The sequence below is a fragment of the Polypterus senegalus genome, chromosome 1 (assembly GCF_016835505.1).
Source record: "Polypterus senegalus isolate Bchr_013 chromosome 1, ASM1683550v1, whole genome shotgun sequence".
NCBI lineage: Eukaryota > Metazoa > Chordata > Cladistia > Polypteriformes > Polypteridae > Polypterus > Polypterus senegalus.
Genome location: NC_053154.1, coordinates 221,864,918 through 221,877,139, shown reverse-complemented (window position 1 = coordinate 221,877,139; position 12,222 = coordinate 221,864,918). Strand labels below are relative to the sequence as shown.

The window sequence follows — 12,222 nt, the reverse complement described above, 5'->3', positions numbered from 1 at the left end:
CCTACCAGGTAACACTTGTGTCGGCACACATCTGCCACGCTGCCCTCTTCAGTTGCGAGAAGCAGATCATAGAATGTTGCAAAGTTTTACTGTCAAATAATGCAAGGAGTAAGCGACATGTGTTTCGCCCTAATTCTGGGCTCATCAGGGATGCACACTCACTGAGCGTCAGAGGCGAAGCCACTGCCTGTGGTTCGTTTATTTGACAGCATGTAGATCGTGGTAATTACATTCATGGCATTCGTAGTCTGAATCACAATCTGATTGTATGGGTGCATGTGGGATGACCAGTGTGTTAGAAGAAAAGAGATCTCAGACTGGCTGCCCTGTATGTCAATCAAGTGGCAAATGCCATAGGAAGGATATATCATAGACTAACATTTAAAAAATTTTTTTTTTTGAATGCAACGTGATCTACCTGATCAGATACTGATACTTTTTCTAAACAACGCCCGCACTTGCGTTGCTCTGAAACACCGCCATTTCAGCTTTTACTGATGTATCCAGTTTCTTGTCATCACTGTGATGGCAAGTTTCTTGGCACAGATAATGCGGATGCAACAGACTGACACATTGCAATTTCAAGTTGCTGTTCAAAGCTGTTGTCTGACAGACATTAATGAAGTCTGCCCTGTCCCGGCATTCGTGAGCTACCGAGTGCAGATTCTTCCCATTCCACTATACTCAGTCTTAGTGGGAGCCGGGACACTGACGACTGCTGCTGGTTGACTGAATCAATCTGAAAAACACTACACCATGGGCCAAAAAACCGTGCCTTGTAATTATTTTCAACTATAACTCTGTTATTTCTTGATCGATTTTTACACGCTATATATGCGAGCTTGGCCGTTCCTGGTTTCCCTGGTATTACAGCAGTTTTATTCCCGGGAATGCAAGAATGAAAAATGTCCGGGAATGGGTTTCCTAGTTGTAACACCAATGTTTATAATTCGATTGAGAGTGATGTTAGAAAGTAGTCTTGTCTGGAATGTATAAACCTTAAACTAAAGTAACTCGAAAGATTTTTAAAAACAGTTCAAATATTAGGTTTTTGTCTTTGCTTATTGTTAATGAGGTGTGTAATGCTGATATTTGTCTCCATATAGATTCCGACCCACTCAAAGCAAGTCCAAAAAAGATGCAAAGCTGGAGTTTTTTGGATTTGATGAAGAAAATGAAGTCTATGGAATCAAGGGTGATGTTGCAGCCTCAGGTGGTGCAAATTACAAAATAAAATACTTTGGATTTGATGATCTGAGTGAAAGTGATAGTGAGGAAGAAGATCATCTGCTTGTACAAGACAAGAGAAATTCAAAGAAAAAAGCAATGATTGAAGCTGCTTCTGTTGCCTTTTCTCTACCACCGCCAAGTTCTCAGCATTCAGAAAATGATTCTCAAGATAGCCAGACCAGTTCTAACACAGGTAAGAGTAAAGACGGAATTACCACAGTTTTTATAAAATTAAAGTCTGAAAAGTAGAATGCAAGTTTATTGTTAAAACAGTTTCTTTGTTTAGGTTTCAAGGTGAAAAAGTGAAACGCTGTAAATGAGGAAATTGTTGTTATGCCAAAGTTAATTATATTTTTATTAAGAATCTGTTTCTGCTGTAATTGTTTTTGTATGACTTTTCTTCATGGCATAGACATAGGGGACCAAAAGTGTACAGGTGTGCTCTCCATGTTAGAAAAAAGACATTGCAGTGATAAAGTCAAGATGAGTGCGCTTAGGCCGTTTCTGGAACGGCAAGGTATATATAAGCTCTGAGGAGACAGATTGATGGAGTTCAGCATTTTCAGCTTAAGCTGACTGTGATTAAGAGTGAGCATGATTCAGCTATTTAATATTAGTTTTAAAAGTTGCACACTACTATAGTAATACTATATTTTAGGAATATCAAACAAGCAAGCCACAACCCTAAGAACCCATTAAAACCAAATCATATTTCTAGTGTTTTAGTAGAGACTGCTCTTAAACCACTTAAAAACTTATTTGTCACTGTTTTCAGGTATAATATTTACTCTCAGCGTTTTAGCAGCGAGCCGAAAACTTCTTGAACAATAGGTTTTGAGCTGTTTCAGCCAAACAGTTGCAACACTGAAATCAATGGTAACGCTTATAAATGTTGGTAAAAGAAAATAAAGCTATTTGGAAGTGTTGCTGCAGAAATTCAGACTCTTCGTAGGTGAATAATGATTAAACTATTTCATTGAAACTGTTAAAAAAAAAAAAAAAAAAGGCAGGTGTTGCCATGCTTTGGTCATCTAGTGACAGCGAATGCGATCAAGTGTGAAGATACCTTGTCATTGAATAACAAGAATTCAACACAAGTTATAGGTATCCATTTCATTTTAGTGATGTTAAAATTTAGTACCAATGAACACATAAGTGGAGTGGTAGCGCAGAGCTGGCATTCCTCAGCACTAACTGTATGGAGTTTGCATGGTTTGCCCATGCATTTCTGGATTTTTCGGTGAGTGTGTATACCTGGGTATTACCTGATTTAACACTAAACCTAGACATGTGTTAATATTTTCAATTAAGAAAATACATTTAATCCTTTGTGAAGTAAATAACATCCATCTTCCTTTTTCATCTTAATTCTGATCCTCCGAGTGAACATTAGCCACTGTGCCACTAGATCACACTGTTTAAAATTAACTTTAGCAAATAACTGAATTAAAACTAAACAGGTACTTTTAGTATGTTTCTCTTGCTGGATTGCATGCAGCACACATTTTTCTGCTTGGCTATGCGGTTGTGCCCCATAAAGGTGTGGTTGACTTTCTACCATATTTACTACTTATACCCAGTGCTACTGCAAACATTACCGTCTTCCAGTGTCCCTAAACTTCTCATCTTAAATTGATCCTTCAGCTCTTTCAGGATTAAATGTTTGTTAATTTTTTTATTAATTGAATACCTTTGCGTATTTCCTCACTAGCTCTTAGTATATGACTGAGTCATATGCTAGCATGATTTTACAGACAGCTTGTTTTCTTGAATTTTTTTTTCCTTCAAATATCACTTCTTACATGCTTATTGACATCTGTGTGTAATCTTGTAATTTGTCAGTGTGCTTCAAACAGACCAGAATTGTCCTCTTGATTGCCTTTGTGGCAGAACAGGGTGAACCCATTATATGCGATCACGATGCTGACAGCACCTGCTGTTTGGTACTGTGATTGTCAGGATTAAAAGCACTACAGCCGTAGAAGACTTTCTGGTGATGCAACAGTCCCCTCATAACATTACAATACTTAACAACTTACAAAATGAAAATGTCAGTCATATTTTCTGTACAAAATGCTTCTTTGAAACATTGGAAAAATGCTTTAAAAATTTCGAGCAACTCCAGAAAACCACATGAAAAACGCACAAAGTTTAACAAACACTTGGCAAGTGCAAGCTATTAAAAAGCTTGAAAAAAATTAAGTGCTGGAAATTTACAATGCTCAAGTGTGAATGGGACCTTAAAGAAGGTAACCTTAGCATTGATCATGGGTAATCAAGGCATTGTTAAGGATAAGTTTGGACATAGCATGTCAAGAATAGGTATTAGTATAAAAACAGTTTATTAGCAGTTAGTCGGCATGTATTCACACAGAAAATCTCATGTTTCACTATGTACTGATGTTCTTTAAGGAAACAACAAAAGCATATGATCAAAGAATTTCATAAAATATTTACCCTGATTTTCATAAGGCTTTTGATAAGGTACCATGTCAGAAGCTAGAAATAAAACTAAAATAAAGGGACACTCAAGACATTGTTCTATGTGTTTGAGCCAATTTTAAACTCACCCATACACAGTGTTATGGTAAGAGGAACGTTTTTAAACTTTGGTGATATTAAAAGTGATATTCTTCATGGATCAGTCTCGGGTAGGGCTGCAACTAATGATTATTTTGGTAGTCAATCGTTCAATTTTTTCCCCCGATTAATCACGATTATTTCATGCTTGCAACCTGTGGTTGCACATCCTGTTCTGGGCTCCAGTGCATGTCTTACCTCATCTGCTCACGTCTGTCCACCTGTGAATGTCACTCTTATGTCTGTGCATTAACACGATTAAAATTAATAACAATCAAATTAAAATAACATCCAGTGATACATATGAATTTAAAAATAATCAGATGTTTTTATATTAGTGTGAAATACATTAAACAATAAAAACTAAAGTGCATGTACAGTAATCCCTCCTCGATCGCGGGGGTTGCGTTCCAGACCCCCCCGCGATAGGTGAAAATCATGAAGTAGAAACCATATGTTTCTATGGTTATTTTATATATTTTAAGCCCTTATAAACTCTCCCACACTGTTTATAAATATTCCCCGCAGAGTTATACAGCATAATCCCTGTGTATTCTCAAGATATTTGGTAAGATTCATTGAAATTATGTATATAAACACACTGTTTATATACAGTAAAACCTAAGTATTATTTTAAAGATATTGAGTGTCTCCGATATCACATGTTACAGCCATTACGATAGACAGGCCACCAGCAATAAATATGTACAATGCAACAAAAATAGTATACAGTAAATGTGTGTGTACAGTGACACTAAACGTACGTACATGTACTAAGTACTGTAAGTAGAAAATTAATTATGGTTACTCACCAACAATGACACGACTTGTCCGAGAACAATGAGTTTAATTTTACTGCACAACAAAGGAGAGCGTTACAGCCCTTAAAGGAGCCACTTCAGGCGATTGTGTAGCACTGCCATTGTTCTTCTTCTTGCAGTCTTCAATCCAAATCCCTAAAGCAGATTCCATCCAGACTACTGCCTTATTACATCCACTTACAACTTGTTTTGCACCCTGGTTAAAAGGACACTGCGGCCGTAGATCTTATATTCCTTTCCTACTTTTTAAATAAAAAGAATCGTAGCCTTCAACAAATCCAAAGCGCTTACCTTTTCGCAATCGTTAACATCTTCCGTTTGCGCTTGGGCACGGCCCCTGAAGCAGTAGCAGATCGTTTTGGAGCCATAATGAAGGGCTTGACTATGCACAAAGATAAACACAAAAGAGCACAACTCTTTACACAGCGAAACACGTTGATGCTGAATGAGCGAGACGAGACTTCCTGGTTAACACTGCATTCAGCAAGGAGGAACTTAACTGCGTGCTCTGATTGGTTAGCTTCTCAGTCATCCGCCAATAGCGTCCCTTGTATGAAATCAACTGGGCAAACCAACTGAGGAAGCATGTACAGGAAATAAAACGACACATTGTCCGCAGACCCCGCGAAGCAGCGAAAAATCTGCGTTATATATTTAGTTATGCTTTCATATAAAATCCGCGATAGAGCGAAACCGCGAAGGGAGTATAGCGAGGGATTACTGTAGTCTTTAAACAAAAAAAGGTGCATTTAACTTAACCAAAAATGTCCACTGGTGTGTCTTAAAGTCCAAAAGTATAAATAAAGCTTCAATCCAAATAAAATAAAAAGTAATTTACAGTTTATAAAAGATTCATTTCATATATTCCTGATTGCAGTGCAGGAACGTGAGCATTTTGACATGCTCTGGTGTGAGGCTGGCTCTCTTCTTTGAGAGAATGTTCCCAGCTGCTGAGAAGAGACGCTCAGAGGGAATAGAGGTAGCAGGAATACACAAGAATGATTTTTTAGACAGAAAGATGTTTTAATCATCACACTTTGAAGGAAAAGTGTTGCAGTTTATCACATGTACTATATTATGCCAAAATAAAAAAATAACGGACAATAATATGTAACAAGTTAATTAATGATATACAGTAATCCCTCGCTATATCGCGCTTCGACTTTCGCGGCTTCACTCTATTGCGGATTTTAAATGTAAGCACATCTAAATATATTTCACGGACTTTCTGCTGGTTCGCCGCTTTCTGCAGACAATGGGTCTTTTAATTTAGGTTGCATGCTTCCTCAGTTTGATTGCCCAGTTGATTTCATACAAGGGACGCTATTGGAGGATGGCTTAGAAGCTACCCAATCAGAGCATGTATTACATATTAACTAAAACTCCTCATTGCTAGAAGATATGCTTCCCGCGTGGCGCGCTTGTTTTGTTTGCTTCTCTCTGTCTCTCTCACTCTCTCTGCCTGACAGAGGGGGCTGTTTACACAGTGGCTGTTTGCCTAGAAGATAGGACGCTCCTCTACAAAATGCCGCTTTATCGCGGTGCTTCTGTATACGTATTGTGCACGTATTGATTTTTTGATTGTTTGCTTTTCTTAGCGAGCGCCCTCTCTGACATTATCTGCTCTTCACGGTGCTCCTTTGAAGATAAGATATGTTTGCATTCTTTTAATTGTGAGAAAGAACTGCCATCTCTGTCTTGTAATGAAGCACAGTTTAAACGTTTGACTAAAGGGTGTTATTTCATGTCTAGAGGGCTCTAATGTTAACAGTGTGGGAGAGTTTATAAGGGCTTAAAATATATAAAAATAACCATACAAACGTGGTTTCTACTTCGTGGATTTTCACCTATCGCGTGGGGGTCTGGAACGCAACCCCCGCGATCGAGGAGGGATTACTGTATTTAGAAGGTTGTAAACAGGTTTTCTATGCTCTAACTGCGAAAATATTCGATTTGTAAATAAAGAATCCTACTTCGCGGAAATTCATTTATCGCGGCAGAGTCTGGAACGGATTAACCGCGATAAACGAGGGTTGACTATACTCCAAAACACAAGTTACCTAACATTAGTTAGAGATGGTTTACTATTCATATGAACTCAAATATATGATAAAAGAAGAAAAAAAAAAACTGGGATGGCTCAGCTATTCACTCATTTACTATAGCTCCAAACACGCTAGCAAACATAACTGAAATTATATTCACTTAGCCCTTAAACCACCACAACCGGCTAGAGTCGAGGCCAGTATATTCGGCGCCGTACATTCATTGAACCCCGAAACCAGCTATATTTGCTTCACAGAGCAATTTGGCAGCACAGACCTGATAGGTCAATGCCGTACATCATTGAGCAGCCAGCTCATGAGCACTGCTGGCCCCGGAAGAACTGCAGCACCACTCTCTCTGGGATTTAGCCTGCAGTCATCAGCGTTTACCTCTGTGTGTTTGCATGCAGCCAGTTCAAGCGCAGTTGGCTCAGTGATTTACTGAATTTCATCAATAACTTCAGTTGCACCTTGAACATATAATAGATTGTTGGAGTAGTTTTTTTTAATTGTTTTTACAGTTCATTTGCAGTGTGTAAAATGATCAGTGTTACAGTAATTGTGATACTCTTGGCATGAATAAAATGTGTTCCATTGAAATTTCACATTTTCTTTGTGAATTGTGACGTTTACTTAAACTGCAGCTAGAAAGTATTTGGCATCCGGGGTGCATTAACCCCCAAGTATGTTGGTTTAAGGGTTAACTATCATTGTTGAAACCTTGATATACACATTATTGTACAAACATCAATGTTAACATCGTGACACTAACTTTACTTGCTAAAACTTACCTCTCAAGAGATGGCAGCATCACAGCTCCAGGATACTTGCGTTTCAGATGCTCATGCATCTCGGTGGTGCTGCTGTCGTGAAAAGAAAGCTCAGCTTTGCATAATCTGCATTCAACTTTTTTTTCTTTTTCGGGGAAGTGCTCCCACACTTTAGAAAGTTTCTTTCTCAATTTATTTCCGTCTCCTTCCTCCTTCTATCTGACTCGCCATTGCAGCCATGTTTATTTTCCTATACATTATTCTTCGCCTCAGACGTCATTCTTCGTTGGTAGGACTGTGTGAAGTCTTGACAAACAATAACAAACGATACTGCCCCCGGACATTCATGTAGTTCATTGCAGTTACAAAAACCAATGTGGTTCTTTGTGACTGGGGTCTATATAAATATAAAAACAATTACTGTAGCCAAGTTTCCATCCAGTTTTTTGCGACGTTTTGTTATCTACAAACAGAATATACATTAAAAAATGTGCGAAATTTGCTGTGTTCAGCCTGTTTCCATCCAACCGGCTTTATATCGATAAAATGGTGTGCGTGATGACGTCATCCCCTCCAAAACGAACTGTCACATAAGTTTTGTTGTATCGCGAAAAAAAATCTGCCCTTGAGCCGTTTCCATACATAATTTTGTGTATGTCGCAAATTTGCCTTTTGTTTTCCACGTTACACCCCATCCACTAAACAAAGAAATGGAGAGATTATTCAGACAGTTTTTTGAAATTTGCCAGCTTACTGTTGTTTCAGTTTCACAAATAATTGGAATTGTACATAATATCCAAGGACAACAGCAGAATAAAGCAGTTGCTTGTCTGATAGCCCTAGAGCTCGAAGAAAGTACCCCAGTGCGACAAAACCCACGGGTATGGGAGAGACAAAGGAATAAGACCTTCTGGGAGGAGGTGGTGGGGAGACACTTCACAGAAAATCTCTGGCTGCAACATTTTAGAATGACACGGCCGATGTTTAAGATGTTGTGTGGATTCATCAGTCCTGATGTTGCGCCCATCACAGGTTGCCACCGACCACCGGTTCCAACCCCGAAGCGGATTGCCATCGCCCTTTACAAGCTGGCAACCTGCGCCGAGTATAAAGTAGTTGGAGAAACTTTCGGGGTTAGTAAAACTACCGTCCATCCATGTGTATATGCTGTGTGCACCGCTATTAAAGAAAAATTAATGTGGCGTTATATCAGATTTCTGACTGTAGCGGAGGCCAATGAAATTGCATACCGCAATTCCTTGGTGCATCTTGTGCCACAGATTTACGGTGTGCTGGATGGCAGGCACGCATGTGCCTATTCTTCCGCCGACGGAAGGCTACCGCGATTACATTAATCGCAAAGGGTGGCCATCTATTGTTCTCCAGGCCCTTGTTGATGACAGGCTCATTAAAACGAGACATTTGCGTTGGCACTCCTGGAAGTGCCCATGATGCAGCTGTGTTTGCAGCATTGGAGCTGTACAGGTGAGCCTACCTTTCAACATCCCTTCTCAGTGCAATAACAACTGAATTAGTACTGTAACCTGCTTCCCTTAAGGTTTTTAATTAAAACTGAAATTTGAATCAATACAAAATAATGACGTTTAATAAAAAAAACTAAAGTTAATATTAATGAGAGAATTTCTCATATATGCTAAAACATCTGCCATTTAATAATAAGAAAAAAAATGTTTAGATAATGAAACAAAATGGTTTATTAAATATTTTGACTGGCATAGTAAATTACCTTTGTGGTTTTTGTATTATTTAGACATCCTGAGAGACACCCCCAGGCTACAGTAGATGTGGAGCGAGTTCAGGTACCCCTTTTAGTAGCAAGAGACCCAGCCTATCCGCTACTGCATTGGCTCATCACGAGAAATAACGAGTCTCTTCATCAGACCATGCGAACCGCTCCGCTATTCTCGTTTTGATTGCACGTGATGAAAATGTATCATGTGACACATTTATTTGCGTTAAAGCCCTTTTTTTCTGACAAAAAGTGTTTTCAATGTAGTTTTTGCGAAATCTGAAGTATCAATATGGAATTTTTGCGCTAAAGTTAAACGGAAAAATATGTCGACATGTACGTCATTTTTTCGATAATTAGCATTTCCATCAGCTAAAATTTGAAGCGCTAAATATTTTTTCGCAAAAACTCCTTGGATGGAAACCTGGTTATTGACAATCATGTTACGTTATTTTCAAAATGTTTCCTTTTCTTTTTCATACCTTCTTTAACACACTACTTCTCCGCTGTGAAGAGCGGGTATTTTGCTAGTTTAAAATAAATTCTTCAACAAGAACACAGGGACACTTGGAAATTTGAGGGCAAATTTTGCATAAATGTTGGTTTTACTTGACACAGAGCCATGGACACATGGAATAAATTAGAGTAGTTTGTGTTAGAGACGGACTTCAACAACCTTAAAATTGGGGAACTTCGTAAGGATGCTTTGCTTGTTGGGATGAATGGAATGTTGTAGTCAGAATAGTTCTGATATAGTAATTTATTTTTTTTGTACAAGTTTTTGTTTCTTCAATGAGTAGTCAGTTAATAAAAAACGTGATTATGCTGCCAAAAAGGGAAGGGGTGCTGGTTATGATTAAACAGATAAAAAGGGATTTTTTTCACTATCTACAATAAGTTTTATAAGAGAACAGTGGACTTTATTGACTTTGACTAAACTCTGTTGTATAGCGGAGTCAATCTTTGGGTGAATGAGAAAACTGGTCAAGGTATCGGCTCATTAGCCTTGGGTCTACATCAGAAGGTGGGCTTATCCATCACCTTTTGGATATCATTTACTCTGCTTGCCAACAATTACAAAAGTTGAGAGCTGCTATCCAGTAGATTTTTTTGACCCCGGTAGGGTGAGGAATCAGGCAGCATAAACAAAGATAGTTGCTGCTTGATGGAAAATCTTAGAAGAAATGCTGTGATATTCTGGTTGTAGAATGGAATACACAGGACATTAAATTGTAGAGCATGTTGACGGTGTTTGCTGTACAAGAATAGTTTGCATATAATGATAGATACACTTACTGCAGTAGCCCAGGCTGTTTGTTCACCTGCATGAAGCAACATTGACCTATTTTGTTGAAATTTAGCATGTTTTTTCTTCAGGGAAATTTGTTGGAACAGTTCAGTTTTAGTTGATATGTCAAACAGATTGTGTTGTACAAAGTTATAATTTTTCAGAATCTCCCATTGAAAAGCATTGACTGATCTGCAAGCTCATCTAATTTAAAAATGAGAAACAATTTTATCTTGACAACAGTTATACCAATCAATTTTACTTTTACCCATTCTCCACAGCTTGGATTCCAAAGATGCCAGGGAACGGGCTTGCATGTACAAGCAACTAATACAGCAGCACCCTTCTCCTGATGCTTTAAGTAACAGTTAACTATAAAAGTACAAAAGTCACTTTTATGGAAATAAATGGGAGGGTAAAGAAATTATGTAAGCGTAATTAGTCTGAATTGACTGAATATCTACAAATTATTATTGTAAACAATTGACTTTGTCAAACGTTTTTTAAAATAATTAATTGCATAAAAAAGGTGCAGGTCCCCTAAGTAATATAAATCTAAGATGGGGGATAGAATGGAAGCTGCATTTGATTTTTGTGGTGCACAGAGCAAGTTATTTAGTGGTATTATGTACAACAAACTGAGGTGGGTTTACAGTTTTTCTATGCCTGAAAAGCTACTTTTGCTTCTGTGCATCTTCAGACTGGAATTAATCTATGAATAGATGATTGGTACCTTTTTAGTGTTTCTGTTGTACAATTAATCATATCCTTTCCAAGTTCTTAACTATTTATATAATTTTAATTAATATTAATAGCTACATGGGGAACTTCTAGTTGCTTTTGTCCTTTCATAGGGTAATATGGATAGTGACTTAATGTTAGTAATGTTCATTTTATATATATTTATTTTTCCTGTGCTAATTACTGAGTATTGTTCTGTTGGGTATAGTATCAAATATGTCACATTTTCTTAAACATAACTGCAGTTGTTTCTATTATCCAAAGTGGCTTAGAACATTTGAGAGATACAGTTGGTTTTGGTTTTTTCACAAGTTGGAGCACAGGCAAGTGGACTTGCACATAGTCGCACAGTGTCAGTAGCAGGATTTCTGTTAATCACAGTAATCGTAAATACATTTACAGCACTGATTGGTATAATGTATGTTAAAACTACTTAAATGAACCTCTGTCTGTTCTGATCACAGCACTGCTAGCTTACCACCTTATCTCACTGAAAATTCACCTTCTATAACACAATGGGTAAAGTAAAGAACTTATTAGCAACAGTTCTAAAATTCTTAATCTGTCAGTTGTTTGTTTTCCAGAATAAATTGATCATGCCAAACAGTCACTAAAGTTTTGGACACCCTAATTTCTTTAAATAATAACTTAAAATTAAATTCCAATCCTCCTTTACTTTTTTCCTTCTTCTCTGAAGTAGTGTGGGTATGGTTTCTACCACTCTTAAATTAGATCACTTTTATACCTTACTGGGAGATAATTTAGTCCCTGTAAAGCAATTTTAACAATAACAGCATAATACATTAAGTCTAAATATAAGTAGTTAACAGATACTTGTGTTTACAGTATTTAATTTCATTAACACCATATTTATTTCAACAGCAGCAGCAATATTTATTTATATAACACCTTTTCATACAAATAATGTAGCTCAAAGTGCTTTACATGATGAAGAAAGAGAAAAAAAGACAAAGTAAGAATTAAAATAAGAGAACAC

General features: G+C 37.5%; 1 protein-coding gene across 1 annotated transcript in view; it reads left to right on the top strand.

The window, feature by feature from the left end:
* The window catches only part of waplb (WAPL cohesin release factor b), a 229,923-nt gene that overhangs the window by 85,360 nt on the left and 132,341 nt on the right, over positions 1-12,222 (top strand). The window contains exon 4 of the mRNA XM_039769232.1: positions 1,107-1,423. Coding sequence (XP_039625166.1) covers positions 1,107-1,423 — 317 coding nt within the window. The remainder of the gene's footprint in view (positions 1-1,106; positions 1,424-12,222) is intronic.